This window comes from Rhinolophus sinicus, chromosome 8 (genome assembly GCF_057876585.1).
Source record: "Rhinolophus sinicus isolate RSI-liver-muscle chromosome 8, RSI-T2T, whole genome shotgun sequence".
In the NCBI taxonomy this organism is placed as follows: domain Eukaryota; kingdom Metazoa; phylum Chordata; class Mammalia; order Chiroptera; family Rhinolophidae; genus Rhinolophus; species Rhinolophus sinicus.
The window spans coordinates 37,776,039-37,794,098 of NC_142508.1; the positions used below are offsets into that span (position 1 = coordinate 37,776,039).

The 18,060-nt window shown below is 55.8% G+C and overlaps 2 protein-coding genes across 9 annotated transcripts in view; one reads left to right on the top strand and one right to left on the bottom strand.

The window, feature by feature from the left end:
* FUZ (fuzzy planar cell polarity protein) lies at positions 1 to 5,138 on the top strand. 7 transcript variants are annotated; one of them, XM_019741573.2, is made up of 11 exons: positions 1 to 151; positions 757 to 878; positions 1,152 to 1,236; positions 1,473 to 1,541; positions 1,726 to 1,830; positions 2,537 to 2,734; positions 2,886 to 2,981; positions 3,278 to 3,384; positions 3,460 to 3,524; positions 3,603 to 3,677; positions 4,654 to 5,138. In XM_019741573.2, exons 2-11 carry the CDS (start codon positions 796 to 798, stop codon positions 4,878 to 4,880), a joined length of 1,110 nt encoding a protein of 369 aa, XP_019597132.2. In that variant the 5' UTR covers positions 1 to 151; positions 757 to 795; the 3' UTR covers positions 4,881 to 5,138. The 7 variants fall into 7 exon arrangements, with proteins under 7 accessions (XP_019597132.2, XP_019597131.2, XP_019597134.2 ...); XM_019741572.2 differs by lacking the exon at positions 1 to 151 and adding an exon at positions 170 to 498; XM_019741578.2 differs by lacking the exon at positions 1 to 151 and adding an exon at positions 486 to 589.
* The window catches only part of AP2A1 (adaptor related protein complex 2 subunit alpha 1), a 27,891-nt gene continuing 14,746 nt past the window's right edge, over positions 4,916 to 18,060 (bottom strand). Inside the window, exons 5-24 of one of the 2 annotated variants that reach the window (XM_074316075.2) lie at positions 16,123 to 16,252; positions 15,417 to 15,518; positions 13,856 to 13,964; positions 11,598 to 11,748; positions 11,064 to 11,232; positions 10,769 to 10,906; positions 10,404 to 10,586; positions 9,844 to 9,941; positions 9,343 to 9,574; positions 9,069 to 9,236; positions 8,824 to 8,987; positions 8,448 to 8,513; positions 8,044 to 8,100; positions 7,855 to 7,937; positions 7,661 to 7,751; positions 6,417 to 6,539; positions 6,217 to 6,333; positions 6,044 to 6,113; positions 5,690 to 5,824; positions 4,916 to 5,351 (exon numbers count right to left, since the gene is read on the bottom strand). In XM_074316075.2, the coding sequence (XP_074172176.1) occupies positions 5,274 to 5,351; positions 5,690 to 5,824; positions 6,044 to 6,113; positions 6,217 to 6,333; positions 6,417 to 6,539; positions 7,661 to 7,751; positions 7,855 to 7,937; positions 8,044 to 8,100; positions 8,448 to 8,513; positions 8,824 to 8,987; positions 9,069 to 9,236; positions 9,343 to 9,574; positions 9,844 to 9,941; positions 10,404 to 10,586; positions 10,769 to 10,906; positions 11,064 to 11,232; positions 11,598 to 11,748; positions 13,856 to 13,964; positions 15,417 to 15,518; positions 16,123 to 16,252 (2,464 nt within the window). In that variant the 3' untranslated portion in view covers positions 4,916 to 5,273. The remainder of the gene's footprint in view (positions 5,352 to 5,689; positions 5,825 to 6,043; positions 6,114 to 6,216; positions 6,334 to 6,416; positions 6,540 to 7,660; positions 7,752 to 7,854; positions 7,938 to 8,043; positions 8,101 to 8,447; positions 8,514 to 8,823; positions 8,988 to 9,068; positions 9,237 to 9,342; positions 9,575 to 9,843; positions 9,942 to 10,403; positions 10,587 to 10,768; positions 10,907 to 11,063; positions 11,233 to 11,597; positions 11,749 to 13,855; positions 13,965 to 15,416; positions 15,519 to 16,122; positions 16,253 to 18,060) is intronic. The other variant, XM_074316076.2, reaches the window with a different exon arrangement.

An 18,060-nucleotide genomic window follows, 5' to 3' on the forward strand; every position in this document is an offset into this window, starting at 1 on the left:
CCCTACGTGATGGTTGCTAGGCAAAGCCCTGGAGCGGTCACCACCTTCAAGCCGGGCTATTTATTCTCTTCTTTAAATAAGTGACGTGAATTCACTTTAGGGAGAAACTATGAAGCTTTGCCAGTACAATTAGCCGCCATCTTTGTTAAAGGTATTGTAACTTCCGGCTAGAGCGGAAGAGACTTGAACAGGGTTTGGAGGAGCTGTTAGAATACGGAGTGAGGGTGGGTTTAAGTTGGATGAAGGCGGGAATGTAGTCCTCTTCCAATGAGCTTCCCGTCACCCCTCTGGCGGTTTTGGGCGGCAACCCTACTTAGTAGTGTGACTACGGTCATGCTCCAAAGCCGGCACTAACCGAACCTACGAGGGGGTCTGGGGGGGTTCGAAATGGGGGAGGAGGGGACGGAGGGCACCGTACATCTGCTGTGTCTCGCGGCCTCCAGCGGAGTCCCCCTGTTCTGCAGAAGCAGCCGCGGCGGCACCCCCGCCCGCCAGCAGGTGGGGCCCTGGAGCCTGGATCTCCGAAATAGAAGGGGTTTAGGAGCTTGGACTCTGGGTCTCCAAGGAAGTAGCGGCTGGAGAAGTTTCAGTTGAGTTTAGAGGGCTGAGGGAGTAATGGACCAATAATCCTTGTTCCCCGAAGAGAGGAGGGGCCAAGGGGATCTAGAAAGTAGAGGGGGCTGGAAGCCTGGACTCTTGAGTCCCAAGGAGGAGGGGATTGGGGGCTCCTATCTAATGTCCCCAACCTTTCCCCAGCTCCCGTTCTCTGTCATCGGCTCCCTGAATGGAGTCCACATGTTTGGGCAGAATCTCGAGGTGCAGCTGAGCTCTGCGAGGACCAAGGATACCACTGTGGTGTGGAAAAGCTTCCATGACAGGTCTCTAAGTGCTAGTTTGGAGCAGGGACAGGGGTCTGGTGATAGCCCTTGTTGAAGATGACCTCAAGACCTTCCAGCTCTCCAAGGCCAGCTGTTTACTTAGCTGTGGGATGTCTGACAAGCCAGTTATCTCCTCTGATCCCTGAGTTTCTCTGTATGAGTGCTGGGGGAGGATGTAGCTGGCATCCAGCATCGAGGGCAAACTCTGCTATCCTCACTGCCCGGTTTCCCTGGCCTACATTCATTCTTCCTTCTCACCTTCCTTTTTCACAGTATCACCCTCATTGTTCTGTCATCTGAGGAGGACACCTTGGAGCTGAAACTAGAGAGACTACTCCAGATGGTGTTTGGGGCTATGGTGAGATTCTCCATCATTTTTTCCCAAACCCAGGAATCTGAGCTCTCAGCATTCTTCTCCCTCAGACCCCCAACACTCTCCTCCTCCTCCAAAACCCAGGAATCCTGCTGTCAGTCCCTCTTCCCTCAGACTCAGGAGTCCAGATTCCCAGCCCCCTCCTCGTTCAGTCTAAGCCCCGCCCCTCCCATCTTAGAACCAGTTGTCCAGGCCTCTACTCTCTTATATGGTTCTTCTAGGTTCTTCTTGTGGGACTTGAAGAACTGACCAATATCCGCAACGTAGAGAGACTGAAGAAGGAGTTGAGGGTGAGGCCACTGATTTGGGAACTACAGTTCCCAGCAGCCCCCAGTGCAGCCTAACCCTGTGGGTTCTTGAGGCAGCTTGGTCTTCTGACCCTGGAACTAGACCCAACAGGACCAGTTTTCCCAGGGGGAGGCAGCAGATCTGGGGCCCACTTGGTCCTAGGCATCTCCCTTCTCCCTTTGCTAGACCAGTTACCGCCTCATCGACAGCTTCCTGAGGGATTCAGAGCTTATCGGGGACCTGACCCAGTGTGTGGATTGTGTGGTTCCTCCAGAGGGTTCCCTCCTGCAGGTATTGGAAATGTCCTTGGGAACTTTTAAACCTGTCCTTAAGGCCCTATCTCAGACCTCATCCTCTTATCCTTGGACCATTGTCTCCACTTCTTCCCATCCTCTCAGCTTTCACACTTGGCCCCAGAAGGTTCTTTATACACACGGAGGTGACCCTGCCCCTCCCCTGGTCACAGACCTTTCATGGCTTTCATCACCCCCAGGAAAAGGTCCCAGCCCCTCAGGGGCCCACAAATCCCAACAACTTCCCAGCGTCCCTGCCTTGGCACATGCTGTTCTTTGTGCCGGTTGAATACTACTCTTGTAGATTCACCTGGCATGGCTGCTTCTCATTGTTATGACTCCAGCAGATGACTTAACCTCTCTGAGCTTCAGTAGGTTGTTGATTGCACCTACTTGACACATAGTAGGACTCAATAAGCCATAGTTACTGCTGTTGTAATTATTAGCTTTAGTAGTATGTGTTAGGTGGGGTAGCAGGCACCTTACCTGTTTAATCTAACTTCACGATGTGACTTGGGGATTGTAACTGCATGAGAAGGTAAAGGAACCCAGGCCCTGGGAGGGTGAAACATATGAGTATGGCCACCACGGCGAGATCTGAATTGTATGCTGGTCTGTTCCCACTCCTCACCCACCTGGGAAGTCAGTGCCGCCCTTGCCCCTGTCTCCTCATTCGCTGTCATCGGCCTGCCTCCCTTACCCAGGAAGCCCTGTCTGGGTTCGCCGAGGCTGTGGGCACGGCCTTCGTCAGCCTGGTTGTGTCTGGCCGGGTGGTGGCAGCAACAGAGAGCTGGTGGCGGCTGGGGACGCCGGAGGCTGTGCTGCTTCCCTGGCTAGTGGGGTCCCTGCCGCCGCAGGCCGCTCGCGACTACCCGGTGTACCTGCCGCATGGGAGTCCCACGGTGAGTGGGTGGGGCCGGCAGGGGGAAGGTGTGGGCCTGGGACACGTGTGCACGAAGGGGTGAGACCTAGAAGCCGAGCCGCGAGGAGGCGGGGCTTGCGATGGAAGGGGCGGGGCTCCGTCCCTCCCACCCTGCGCCCTGCTTAATTCAGGTCCCTCACCGGCTTCTGACCCTGACGCTGCTGCCGGGCTTGGAGCTGTGTCTGCTTTGCGGGCCCCGCCCTCCCCTCAGCCAGCTGGATCCACAGGTGACTTAGGGCCGTGTCCTGCTTTACCCTATCGCACCCTCTACGTGGGAGCCCCGGCCCTTCTCTCACCACACTGCCCTGGGAGTGTTCCCTCTACTCTGGACCCACGCCTCTTGGACTGCACTTCAATCACCATCACCCTAGTTTGGCCCCTCTTTGGCTCTTACCCATCCTTCCAGGTCCCGTCCCATCCACGATCCCCTCTGCCCTCGTGGGACCCCCCCTCCTTCCTGGCCACAACTCTTTCCCAGACCTCACCCCCGGGCCCCGCCTCTCACTGACCACGCCCCCCGCAGCTTCTGGAGCGCTGGTGGCAGCCCCTGCTGGACCCACTGCGGGCCTGCCTGCCGCTGGGACCCCGAGCACTGCCTGCTGGATTCCCCCTGCATACGGACATCCTTGGGTAAGGCTCAGATGGGGGAGTGGGTTTGGGTTCTCATCCCCTCTTCCCTGGCCATGACAGCCCTCTTTTCCACAGGCTGCTGCTTCTCCACCTGGAACTGAAGCGTTGCCTCTTCACCGTGGAGCCCTCAGGAGCTAAAGGTAACTGAGGAGGAGGACAGGTCCAGGAGGGTCCTGGGCCCCAAAGGGGCTCTCTGTCACCCTCTCTTTTCCCTCCAGAGCCTTCCCCTGAGCAGCGTCGGCGCCTCCTCCGCTCCTTCTACACTCTGGTCACTGCCATGCATTTCCCACCAGGTTAGCGGTGGGCACGAGGCCCCCTTTGCACAGGCTGGGACATGAATCTCAGGTCACACAAAGTGGGGAGTAAGAGGTGGGGCTGGAGAAACTGGTAGGACCCAGCATGCACTGGGCATGGCTCTTGAGGCCTGGGCATCCACACTGATGGGAAGGGAGGGGCAGGGAGGTCCCAGCCCAGAGGTTACAGAATTTCCTGGGTAATCCTAATAGTTAACACTGAGACCTCGCCTCCTACCAAGTGCTTTATATGTAATGACTCACTTGATCCTCATAGGGGAGGGTTCTCCTGTTACAGCATCATTCCCAAATTACAGATGAGGAAACAAGCTCAGCTAATAAGTGGCAGAGACACCAGTCACACACAGGCAACCGGGCTCCTACATCCCCCTACTCCGCTCTACTGCTTCAAGTATAGGCTTTGCCAATAGTCTTGAGGTGGGTGGGTGGGGAGGTTCCCCAGAGCACAGGTTAAGAAGGAAAAGTTGTCCTAGAACCCGAGAGGCCGCAGAGAGGCAAGGGGACCTAGGGTGACGATACAACCCTGATGAATGTAGCTGAAGGGTAAAGAGCTCCTCCCGGGAGGGGCAGACAAACGTTCCCTCCTAGCTGTTGACTCTACTCCTCCGCACCTGCTTCCCACATGTAAAGTGGGGCAGGGTCCTCGGGGGTCCCCCAACCTAGAGCCCAATGCCTGGCACCTGGTGAGCACCCGTGTGTTTACGATTTATATTACTAAGCAGGTTGCCTAGGGCTGCACACAGTATCCCCAGGAAAGGGGACTAAGGCTGGGTGGGAAAAGGCGCATCTGAGCCAGAAAGCCTGTGGCCTTTAGGTCACTGACAACCTGATGGAGCCATGAGGCCCTGGCCTGTTAGGCAAACTCAGGCCCCGGATGGGATCTGGTTCCAGCAGGTCGGCACCCTAGTGGTTCAGACCCCACTGGTCACTTCAGCCCTTCCTGTCCTTCCCCCAGAGCCAGGCCAGCAGGAAGAGAAGGCGGAGGATGCGACCCACCAGGCTCAGGTGCCGAGAGCCTGCTACCTGGTGTCAGGGACTGAGGAGCCGGGCACAGGATGGCGGCTGGTGGCCCTGCAGTTGGGGCCACGGCGTCTGCTGCTGCTGCTGTCTGCTCAGAGTCCCATCCATGGGCTGCGGGGCCTGGCCTCTCACACTCTGCATGCTCTCACCCCACTCCTCTGACCGCAAGACATGAGCAACAGACAGGGACCCAGGGCTGTTAGCGTCTCTCTGTTTATTCGCTCACAATAATACACAGCCCCTGGACGGGGAGGGGGCGGAGGGCCACGACAGGGTAGGGTGGGAGGGGAGGAGGCACCCACTTCCCTGGCCCCTCTCCCCTCTGTGCTTGGGGGGGACAGGGGAAGGGGGCTCCCCTTAACCCCCAGAATGTAAACAGCAGCAGATGAACAAAAATAAAAATACAAAAGGCCGGAGGAAGGTCCTAGGCATCCCCCTACCCTGGGGTCTTCCCTGTCACCAGCAGAGGTCCCCTCACTGCCCCATCCACCAAAGCTCCCTCAGTCCTAGGGGCTGCCTGGCACCGGCCACGTCCCCAGGGGCACAGTCCAGGGCTCAGAACTGCTGGGCCAGCAGCTCACACAGGTGACGGGAGACGGGCTCCTTGCTGGTGCGCAGGGTCAGCCGGTACATCTGGAGGGAACACACAATGGGTGCAGGGACTCAGGGAGGAGGCAGATGGACGGGCCAGGCCAGGGTGAGAGAGGATGAGTTCACAAGGGGGACACAAGGGAGCCAAGATGAGAGAAAAAGGAGAAAGGGACCAGCAAGGTGATAGAAGAGCAGGAGGTGGGAATAAAAGCGACAGAGGTAAAGGATGAAAGATAAAAGAGGCCAAGTGGGTGGAAAGGATACGGAGAGACAAAAATCAGGATGGGAAGGTAGAGGAAAACCAGAGGGGGGGCAGATAATGCACAAGAGGTAGGGGGTGATGCATCTGTCTCAGGTGGGCCTTCCAGACCCCGACTCACCTGAGCCTGGGCATTGGGCTCCAGCCGGAGCAGACAGCCCACCTGTAGGGCTTTAGTCTGGATGATTCCAGCCCCCACAAAGTTTTCAGGGTTGGGGTCCACATTGTCCAGGAGAGCAGAGCCAAACCCCAGGAGCTGAGGAGGAAGTGGGATAGCCACCAGAGGTGCCAGATTAGTTAGCTCCCAGACAGTGGCACCCAAAACTCCTGGGAGTGGGAATTGGCTCCATTTTACAGATGGGAAACAGAAGCTCAGAGAAGGTGAGTGGCCAATGCTCCCCAAATCCCAGTTAGGAAGAGGCAGGGCGGGGATGTCAGACCAGGGTCACCTCTCCTGTCTCACCCCTTCTCTCACCTTGGCTTTAGTGACTTCAGCGTCCATGGGGTGGTTGGCTTTGAAGATTTTCTGCGCCTCCTGTTGAGGGCTGTGGGCAGGAAAGGTTCGAATCAGGCACCTGGCAGCCCAGGCCCCCCCCCACCCTGAAATATGGCAGTGGCTATGGCTCCATCCCCCCCCAGGCTGCTCACAGGCTCAGCTGCTTCCAACGCTGGAAGAAGTCCTGGGCCGCCATCTCTGTCGGCTGGAAAAACTTGTTGATGGTCACTGGGAGCTTCAGGGTGAGGGACTGGGGGGCACCTCCATACCTGGTAGGGGAGGAGGGAGTGCAGTCAGACCACGCCCCTCACCCAGCAGCCCCGCCCATCTGGTAGCAAGACCACTGACTCACCGGAAGCGCACTGATAGGAGCGGTGGCGTCAGGAAGTCCCGCAGACACTCGATGTTGAGCACCTGCTGCACCTGCGCACCACCGTCCACCTGTGCGGCCACACGCTTAGTCTGCACTGCCAGCTGTGCCCGCCCCGTTGTCAAGGAAGCCAGAAACGAGATGGCCCTGCAGGGCTTTGGCCGTGAACCTCCCAGACGCCTGGTCCTACCATCGGGGATTCATCCTACAAGGCCCAGCTCCAAAGTCCTTCCTAGGCTAAACCTCTGACCCACCCCCTAGGTGCCTCCTCTGGCCTTCCACATGAACTCAGTGACCTCCATTACAGCTTGTCACATGGTAGAGGCAAGAGCCACTCTGGGATTGAATCCCAGCTCTTACCACCTCAGTGGGTGTAGGCAAGTGAACCTCCTTTAGCCTCATGTGCAAAATGGGCATCATGTCCTCAGCAGGCAGTTGAAATAATCCACTACCAGTACTTGTCACAGGGTAAGTGTACAAGAATGGTGGCGATTAATGTCATTATCACCATTTGTATGTCAGCAACCCGGGGGTGATGGCTGGTCTTATGGATCTCTCACCCCTGCCCCTCCCATGCCCAGCACAAAGCTGAGTCTGGAAATGTTGATGAATGAAGCAAAGAACTGAAAAAATCCTCAAAGTTTTGGGGTCTGACCCCTGTAATTTCACAGGAGTGAAAATGAAGGCCCAGAGACAGAGAAGAGGGGACTGACACTGCTCAAACACCTCCTTTACGCCAGCCATGTTTCCAGGGTTTTCCAAAGACACTGATCTTCAAAACCCTATGAGAAGGGAGAAGAGGGTCTACACCTCACAGTGGGGACAGGAAGGCGCAGTGAGGCAAAGCCATTGGCCCAGGTCACAAAGGAAAGGGCCCTGTTCAGCACCAAGACCGCCAGGCCTGGCTCTCCAGTGCAGGAGGCACTGGAATCATGGGTGTGGAGCCTGATGGGGACAAACGGGCCCAGAGCAGCAGGGGTTCTGGAAGCAACATCTCCTACACACCATCACAACACTTACTGTCATTTCCTGTCCTAGGGGAAAGAGGGCCACCCAAGTCTTACAGATGACACTAAATCTCAAGAGAAGTAACATGTGCTCAGGCTGTCAAGTAAGAGGGCCAAACAGGTCAGGACCTGAGTCCATCTCCTTCCCAGTGGCCAGGAAGGCAGACCCGGGGGGGGTGGGGGGGGTGGAGCCAGGGGCTAGGTCAGGCTGAGAGGATATGAGTCTGGAGGTCTCCGGGATGGACAACAGTGGGCGAGAAGTTCTGGAACTGGACCGAGGTCTTGTTGCCGTAGAAGAGATACATGCGGCCTGTGGCGATGGGGACAGGCAGGGCTCCATCAGAATTCCTATGACCCCCTCCCTACTTGCCACCCAAGCCGTAACCCCAACCCCACAGTCCCCCCGGACACACCCAAGTTCTGCCGGAACTCCGATTTGACTCCAATCTGCAGCAGTTGGTTCTCAAACAGGACCCCGTTGTTCTTGCACACGAACCTAGGTGGGGGCGCGGGGAGCTCAGGATGAGAGGGGTGCCTGTGTGGGCCCTGCTTTGTGCTCCCCACCTGTCCTGATGCCTGTCCCCAATCTTTTCCAGACTCACTTATTCAACAGCTCATCAGCTTCCGGGATAGGCGGGCCGACGTCCTCAGGACCTGGGCTGCAGGTGGGGAAAGGACTGAGATGAGAGGGAGGACCAGAGGTAAAGTCCAAGAGCTAATAGAGGCAGACAGCAAGCCCTGAAAGGACAGAACCCCAGAATCCGCATACCCAGATTCCCTAATGAACCTCAAAGAACCCCAGAATCAGTCTGGGGATTGCCACTAATGGGAATAGGACCCTGGCATGTGCTGCCACCCCTGCCCCCTGCATAAGAGGACCCTGACTTTCACTCCCAAGTCCTTGCCTCTGAGGCTCATCAGAAACCCCTTGATGAATGTTCCCAGTCCCCTAACCCTCCCTAGGACACAAGAGGTGGCCCCCCCAACCCCCTGAGGCCACCCTTACTCAGCAGCTGGAGCTGGGTCAGCCAGCAAAGCCATGGGGCTCTCAGGGGCAGGCGGCTCCAGCTCGCTGGGCCATCCAATCCCAGAGCAGACAGAGAAGACAGGCGTGGCAGGCAGCCAATCCCAGACAGGCAGCAAGAGGGCCGAAGAGAGAGAAAGAGGGAGTAGAGGAGAAAAGGAAAAGCAAGCTGAGACACGATGATGGGAAAGGACAACAAAGGGTGGCCAGGGGCAGTTGACAGTCCAGAGTGGCCAGAGGGATGGAGGAGGTCGGGAGAGGTGGCAGCCGGGGTGAACAGAGGCACAGGGACAGGGAAGAGCAAGTTGGGAGGGACAAAGGAAAAGGGATACAGACCAGGGCCCAAGGCAGATGGTACCTGAGGAAGGCCTCCTCTGGGGTGGGCCCCAGGCTGGGCTGGGGGGCTGGGCCATCAGAGAAGACATCCACTAGGAGGTTGCCTGCACCTGAGGGAGCCGCAGGAGCCGCTGGAGGAGGGGCTGCCCGCAGCCCCAGGAGGTCGGCGGAGGGCGAGGGAGTCGACTGTAGAAAATACAGGTGAAAGTGAGAAGAAGTACCACCTTTGCTGGACCCTGCCTGGTAGCCCAGTCCCAAGGGACTCACCACAGTGCTGGGGGTGGGCTCCACACCCCCATTGATGTCGTTACTGCTGGGGTCCCTCCGGCCATCATCCAGGGCACTGCCGGCCCCTGGACCCTTCTTGCGTTTCAGCTTAGCTAGGATGGACGACTCACGCTCAGGGAAAGGCGGCATCTCCTCCAGCACCGTGGCCTGTGGGCGCAGGTCAGGGACAGGTGTCAGCTCCAGTCACAAGAAGGAGAGGGAAGGAAAGGCGCAGAGGGCAGAAGAGGGGGTGTGTGGGGACGGGGGCTCTGACCAGGACATCCGTGCTAGCCACTGAGCTGAGGGTGAGGTACTCGACAGCACGCTGCTGCAGCTCCACGTCAGCATTGCGCAACTGGGAGCCGGCCCGCAGCACGCCCTGGATGGTGGCCTTGGTTTCCGGAAAGAGGTTGATGAACTTGATGTAGGTGGACAGCAGCAGAGCCCTCGTTGCCACGCTGCACAGGTGGAACTTGGAGTGCAGCAGGGAGAACTGCACCGGGGGGCTGTGCGGGAAGGAGTGGGCGGGGTCAGCAGGCACCAGCTCCACCCACCTCTCCCAGAAACCCCTGGGGCGAGGTGCCACCTCCTTTGGAGGGACCCTTCCCAGGACCCCAGGCTGGCTCTGGGGCAGTGGCCATGGCAACGCTCTGTCCCAAAGGCTCCTGAGAGCTAGGTTCTACCTTATCCCACCAGGTGCTGGCGAGGGGCCGAGAAGATTCCTGGAGTCCCCATACCCTGGACCCTTCAGAAATGCATGTGTTCACCCACTCACCTGGAGCGGGGGTCCCCAGCAATCAGGTTCCCAAATTCCCCAAGGATGTAGCCGCCGACCTTCACCATGTTCTCGTGACAGGCTGGGGCCTGGAGCGCCTGGGAGGAAGGGACAGGGAGGTCCAGACAACCTGAGTAGGGGTGCCCTGGCTCAGAAGCACGCAGGTGTGCCAGGCACAGGGCTAGGCCCTAGACTCCTGTTACCTGTGGAACCCCCGGGGCTCTGATTTGTGTGGGAGTATAGATGGGGAAACTGAGACACAGAGTGGGTAGGTGACTGGCACGAGCTCACATGGGCAGTAAAACAGGATGGAATGGGACCCCTTTTCTAAGGCAGAGTGAGAAACTGCTGGGACCTGGGGATCAATGACGGCACACTAAGTGCCCTGTTGACCCTCACACTGGCCCATGAAGGCTCGGTCCCCATGTCCCCTGGGAGGCCCAAGGACCACTGTGAGGAGGAAGAAGCAGGATGGTGGCCCAGGCTGGCTGGACACACAGCCCCAGCTGTCCTCACTCTGCCTTGACACCCCTCGATGGGATTGAGGTGGGGGTGCTGACCTCAAAGACTGTCTTGGCAGCATAGCCCTGGACATCATCGCGGTTGGTGACGATCTGGAGCACGCGGTACCACACCTCTTCACTCACGTAGTCGCCCGCGATGCGGATGAGGTTGAGGATGGTGTCCACGTACCAGCTGTAGTCCACTGCATACTTCTCAGCCAGGATGGCCACCTTCAGGACCTGCCGGTCGGGAGGGAAGATGGGCGTGCATGTGTGCATGAGCGTGTGCGCATGGGGAAGTCAGGTGTGGATTCGCAAGTTCTGGGCTCACCAATGTCCCCATCTAGAGACCCAGGAGTCCAGGCCCCCGGCCCCTCCTCCCTCAGACCTGTTTCCAGGCCCCCGGCCCTCCCAGGACTCACGATCTCTTCTCGGATGGCGTAGTCAGCCGTCTCCAGGTACCGCAGCATCTCCGACACAATCTGCTTGGCGTTGCTCCTGTCGCACATGGCGTAGAGGAGGTCAGCCGCCCGCTGTCGCACGCTGACATCCCGCTCGGTCTGAGGGAAAAGAGCACGAGGGGTGTGTTCTGGGCTCCGTGTGGCATAAAGCTGGCCATCCAGGGCCTCTGAATCCCGGGCCTTCCTAAGGGGGTGGAGAAGACACAGGCTGAGTGGGTGCAGAGAGCCTGGTCCAGAGCAGGCTCCGAGGTCGCACCTTGAGGGCGTTGATGACGGTGTCGATGTGGGTCTTGACTGCCTCATGGGAGAACTCAGAGCTGGCCAGTGTGCACATGCTCTCCAGGGCCAGGTAGCGCAGGTTGGTCTCCCTGTGCTGCAGGAACTGGCCCAGCTGGTTACAGGCCCGCACCAGGAGGTTGGGCTCACTGCCGGCGAGAAAGAGACAAGGACGTGAGGAGGTGCAGGACTGGGGTCTGGCTGGTCCCTCTCGCATCATCCTCAGGACCCAGGTCCTAACTCCTGCCCTCTGGCCCAGTCATGACCACTGCTAATGACCCAGATATCTGGGCTATTGAGCCCAATAAAGATAGCCAAGAATTCTGCCTCCCAGGAGGGGGCCAGCACCAACCTGGCAGGGTAACATTTCACACCTTCATCTTCCTCCTACCTAGAAGTCATAATTCCCAGACCCACTCTCCTGGGACCCAGGAGTGCAGGCCCCCTCCTCCCTCAGACCCACGAGTCCAGGCCCCCTTTTCCTGGCCCAGCCCTCTGACCCCCAGGTGGGCACCTGTCATAGTGGATGATGAGGCTGATGGTCTCGAAGAGGATGGCGTTCTTGGCATTGGAGTGCTGGACCTTCTTGGACTTAGGAGGCTCTTGAGCCTTGTTGAGCACAGTCTCCAGACACTCCACCAGCCGCCCCTTCACAGCGGCATCCTCTGGGGAAATGGAGGGCATGATCCAGGCTGAGCTCTCTGTCAGCCCAGCTTACCTGCCAGGGGTAGGGGCCATGCCACAGCTCCCACCTTCCAAGAAGGGTGCGGGGGTCCCCACAGCTGTGGGCCAGGGTCTCTACTCCCTTAAGCACTTTCCACGGCCCACAGTGACCAAAGGAGTTGGGAGAAGACAAACAGAGGACCCGACTCCAGACCTGGGCTGTCATACTGCTCCACTCTGAGCCTGCTGGGCAAAAGGCTCCACCACTGTGAGCCTCAGTTTCCCCTTCTGCAGCACCAATGGTCTAGGTTTCTCACAGGCAAAGAAACCTCCAGGAACCTTCCCCAGAGACACCCTGAAAGCCGGGCCTTCCCAAGGAATGGCCTGAGTGCCTGAGACAGATAGACACCAAGCAGAAGCTCACATAAACGCCGAGAATAGCCATCCCCCGGAATGTGAGGCAACACCATGTGGACAGAACAGCTGTCAAGTGTTCTGGCAAAAACGCTGCACCCAAATCTATCAGATAATTCACGGGATAGAGGCACAAACTAAAGGACACAGGCAGCATTCAGCCAAATCTAGAATTTTGCAATGCAAAAATTCTCCTGGTTTCTTCAAAAGCAGGCAGTAGGGGGTGGGGGGATGGAGGGACTATTCCAGACTGAAAAAAATGACAAAGACGTAATCAGATTTCATTTATCGTCCTAGAATGTACTATATAGTTTAAGCTATAAAAATAATGCTATGGACAATTGGGGCAGTTTGGTGCCTAGATAGCAAATGAGACTGAGGTTATTTTGAATCTTCTGGGCTGTGACAAGGGCACTGTGATTTTACACGGTGTTTTGGTCTTAGGAGACATGTGCGGACATGTTTTGGGGGAGGGGAGTGTTATGATGTCTACAATGTATTTTCAAGTAATTCAGCAACTGTTATGTCTGAGAGGGAGCAAGCAAGGGCCCAAATACAGCCAAGTGCTAACATGGGCCCCAAGCTCCATGGGGCCTCGGAAGAGGGCATGTGGGTGTTACACACTGTGCGTTATACTCTGTACTCGCAAGTTACCTTTATACTTGAAATGTTTCACAATAAACAGCTGAATGAAAACCAATGTCTTGGAATAAAGGAGGTAAATCTTCCAGATTAAGAGAGATGTATGAGAAATAATAATCAAATTCGATACTTATATCTTGATTAGATTCTAGCTTAACCTGACTGTGGAAGATATTTGGGGGAAATTAGGAAAAACTGCAGTGGGGATCAGAGAACATCAGGGAGTTGTTGTTAGTTTGAAGTGTGAGCTGTTGTGAATAGAATTGCTGTTGTGAATGAAAATCACCAGTTCTGAGAAATGCGTAACAAAATACTTAAAGGTAAAAACATCATGATGTCTGTAATTAACTTAAACATTTCAGGAATACGTAACAAAGTAAGACCATGCATACAAGAAAGATGTGAAGTCTAGGAGATGAGTATTCTCTATTTGTTTGTATGTTGGAAACTTTATCAAATTACTTGGAAATAAACTGGAGATATCCCCTCCCTGCCCAGCACCATCTGCTTAGTGCAGAGCGTCAGAGTAGGTGAGATGCCTGCCTTGGGCACACCCCAATATTATGAGATGGGGCTTGTGAGATGAAGGTTGGCTTAGGTTCTGCCCAAACTCTTCCTTGCAGCATGAGAAAGAGGCCCAGAGAGGGCAAGAGTCGTTCCCAGGACCACACAACAGAATTCATCACTGGCTTTCCCAGGCTGGTGGTGGGGGAGAGGGGTGGGCCTTTGGCATCGCCGGCATCATATATTCCATTACAATGTATGCGCTTACACACAGATGCACGCACGTACAACAACATGCATACAGAGGCAGGCATGCGCACAGACACACATAGCCACACACACACACACACACACACACACACACGCTCCCACACAGCTGGCTGTGAAGATTCAGGGCTGCACATAGGTCCCTGGCCCACGGCAGGTGCTCAGCACCCTAGTGGCACCGGCTTCTTCAGCAAAATCCTGACACGGACCCCCAGCACCCACCCACCTGCCCCAGGAGAGGGTTGGAGGCTCCAGAGCACAGCCTGGTGGACTCGGCCATACCTGGCGGCGGGTAGCACTGCAGCAGCCGCAGCAGCTTCACCGAGAGCCAGGGTGCTGGGACGAAGTAGTAGGTGTAGTCCTGGAGGTCGGTAGAGGCCGAGGAGACGATCTGGGGGCAAAAAGGAGGGTGAGGCATGGAAGGGGACACAGCAAATGCTGCCTTTCCGTGGGGATGGCGGGACCTGAGACTTCAGGAGGGGAGTGAGGAGTCCTCAGGCACACACTGAGTGACCAGGTGGATCTGGGCTAAGCCAGGGCCACTGGAGTTTCCTAAGTAAAGCTGGTATCGGGGGGCAGGTTCCAGGGGGGCAGGAAGTCCCTGCCATTGTGATTCCCTTCTGTGAGCTCCTGACTCCAACTCTGCGCCTCCCCATGCCCCAGGCTACGTCCACCAGAGCACACATCACATACGTCGCCCCAGAGACGGCTGCCTTGCAGTTCTCCCCAAGACTAGAAGCTACTCAGGGGCAAGAATTTGGTCCCCAAGCCTAATACCGGGTCAGATATGAGAAAAGCTCAGTGACCAGGTAGAGAATGAGTGAAAGGGCATGTGACTTTGTTTCCTCACGGCAAACTCCTACTCAACCTTGAAAACTCCTTCTCTAGGAAGCGTGCTCTATGCCACCTCCATGAAAGTATGGGCCCTGCCCCCACTGTCCCTGTGTGTCTTCCCCTATCAGCCTGGAGAACGGGAGTCCTCAGATGGGTGGTAAATGAATGAAAAAATAAATGAAAAATGATTGAATGAATGAGCTGGTATGTTGTTCTCTTGCTTGAGAATTCAGGCCACTTCTTATCTGCCCAGAATATGTTTATATTTACTCCCAGTCTCAATTCAGGAGACACTTCTCCCAAGAAGTCTTCCTGGATTCCCAAACTGGGTTAAGTGCTTCCTTTGGGGGTGTACAAAGCCCTGTGCTACCTCTACAACAGCACAAACCATCCCTTTTATGATAATCTGTGATTGAGTCAACCTGCCCTGCCACACACCCCTTCCCCAAACAGGACAAGGGGATCCTAGAGGGCTGGGGTCTGACTCATCCGTGTCCCCTGTGTCAGCCCACACAGAGCTGGGCACACAGAATGCCTCAGGGCATGTTCCCAGGACAGGGGCATGGGTGAGCAGAGGAGCAGAAGGAAGGAGTGAAAGGGAGATGCATGGGAAAAAGAGGAGTGGGAAGAAAAGCAGAGAAAGCAGGACAAGGAAGAAGGAAGCAGAGGGGGCAAGAGGAAGGAAATCTGGATGGCAGCTCTCACTTCCAGGGTGCTCACCACGCACCTGGCCCTGTTCAAACACTTTATACAGATAATGTACAGCCATCCCCATTGAACAGAGAGGACCACTAAGGCCCAGAGAGGTGAAGCCATTTGTCTAGGGCCAGAGAACCAGGAAGTGGATGAGCTGGGCTGAACCCAGCTGGGTTCAACCCAGCTCAGAACCTGAGTTCATAATCACCAGGCTGGGCTCCCTCTCAGGGAGGGTGAGGGGAACCAGAGAGGTGCCCCAGGGGACAGGGACTCCAGGACCACCTCCTGAAGCTAGCGCTGAGACCACACTCACCCGGCTCAAGCGAGACACAGCCAAGGAGATGCACGTCTTAAAGTCGTCTGGGTTCTTCTTGCAGAGACAGGTGATGAGGCTGACAGCGGCTGTGACCACGCCCTGCAGGGGCAGATGAGTGGCAGGTCAGGGCCCTGGGAGAGGGTCAGACTGGGGACAAGAGTGCAGGCTGTGGATCTGAGAGCAGAGACTCAGGAACACGAAGGATTGGGGTGTGAGATGGGGGGCTTGGGTATGTACAGGTGTCACAGTGGGTGTTTTGGGGCTCGGGGACCATAGCCAGCACTGACTTGGGTGCCTGGAGTATCCCTGGGAGGGCCCAGGCTTCTGGGTGCGGAACAGAGGGTGGGTGGGGACTACAGAAGGACTGGGAGTATAGGGGGTGGTGACAGAGCTCAGCGTCTCTGTGCTGGCTGGGCAGGTGACGGGCGCTGGGGGTGTCAGGAACAGAGGCTGCATTTTCTGAGGGGCTGCATTAGTACTGGGTGTTAGGGAGACTGGACAGGACCTCTGCATAGCCAGGCAGGTGGCAGGGACAGAGGGGGGTCCTTCTGGACACTTGGGTGGGTGATGAGGACTGGGGAGACTGGCCCAAGGTCTCTAGGTACCTGGGTGAAGGCGGAGACAGATGTGGGGGGCCCTGGGATTGCAGGTGGGGTCAGGGCAGCGGCCCAAGGCCTCTGGGCGCCGGGCACGGGGGCCTCACCATGTGCTGGTCGTTGAGCAGGTGCACCACACGGGCCGTCCACTCGCCCATAGGCACCAGGTCAGGGGAGGCCTTGTAGAGCCGCAGCAGGCACAGGGCTGCACTCTGCTTCACACTGTCCATGCTGTCCCTGAGGACAGACGTGGGGTAGGCAGAGGTCAGTGTGACCCCGGCCCTGCACACCTCCCCTCCTCTCTTGCTCCTCCCAGGAAGGGTGGCCAGAGAGGTGGAGAGAGCCAGGCAGACCCAGGATCCAATCTGGTGCTGCCTTGGCCTTAGTTTCAACTGCAAAATGAGTTGCATCTCTAGCCTCCGGGGGTCACTAGCAGAGCCCGATATCAAGCCTGGCTCAGCACCTTCACGCATTCACTACGCACAAATTGAGCTCCTACTATTCACCAGCACAGCTATAGCACTATGGATAGAGTGGTGGACAAATTGGTCCAAACGTCTGTCCTCACAGAGCTTACATTCCAGCCGGAGCCATGTGAATCCAAGCACACACACCAGATGCTGCTGGGGTTCAGTGCTGTGGTGCCAACTAGGGCAGGTATGAGCACGGCATGCTGGGGACGCTATTTTGGAGGAAGGGCTCTCTGGTAAGGTGCCAGGTGAGCAAAAAACTGAGTAACTTAATGAGAAAAGACAAAATCTCTGCACAGAATGTCCCACCCTGGGGTGTGCAAGGTGACAGCCCGAGAACACTCACTGCCTGACTCATCAGATTAAAACCAGAAAAGAGCGGAAGGTCTCTCCACCAGACAAGGCTGGATTAACGGTGGTCTTTTCACCCTCACCATCAGCGCTCACATCTCACAAGCCCTTACTCTGGGTCAAGCTCTGTTCTAAGTGCTTCTATGTATCAACCTGTTGAATCCTCACCACAGCCCTCTAAGGAGGTGAATTCTATTATCATCTCCAGTTACAGGCAGGGAATGCCCAGTCAAATGCCAAATGAAGGTGTCAGAGCTATTTATCAACTTGGTTAAGCTAAACAGAGATGTGGTGCTATTTAGGCCAAGTTTAACACTACATAATTTGGGGGTGTGCCCAGGTATAATAACCACCGAATTCAGAGGACCAGGAAGGGAGGAGGGGACGATGTAGAGATGGTGTAGAGGACATGAACGGGGAACTGAACTGCAAATGTTTCTTCTTTTTAAAAAAGGCATGGTACCACATGACCCGGCAATTCCATGCCGAGGCATCTATGCAAGATAACTGAAAAAATTCACACAAATGTGTACATTATGCATAACAGCCAAAGGTGGAACCTTTTTGATGAATGGATAAATGTGCTCCATCCATACAATAGAATATTATTACTCAGCCATAAAAAAGGAATGAAGCCCTGACACACGCTACAACCTGGATGAACCTTGAAAACAAGCCAAGACTAAGAAGCCAAACACAAAAGGCTACAAACTGTGTGATTCCATTTATCTGAAATGTCCAGAACAGGCAAATCCAAAGAGACAGAAAGCAGATTAGTAATTGCCAGGAGCTGGGAGAGAGGAAATATGGAGTGACTGCTAATGGGTATAGGGGCTTCTTTTTGGGGTGATGAAAATTTTCGGAAATTCCATAGTGGTGGTGGTTACACAACACTGAATGTAGGAAAGACCACAAAATTTTATCCTTTAAAATAGTTAAAACGGTGGATTTTATCTTACGTGTATTTGATCTCAATTTTTTAAAAAATCTACCTAAAAAAAAGAAGTTCCTCTGTGCCCCAGTCACTCTCAAAGCCAAGTTTCCAGTGTGGAAAGCCCAGCCTACACTAAGAGAACCCCAGCCTGGATTCCTTCGTGTGAAATGGGAATATTACTTATGTTAATATGCATTTGTCACGCTGACCTCCTTCTCAGCTCTCAGTAGGCACCAAGTTCTCCAGCAAAGGGTGGCCAGCGACCTGTCTTACCCAAGCCAATGGCCACT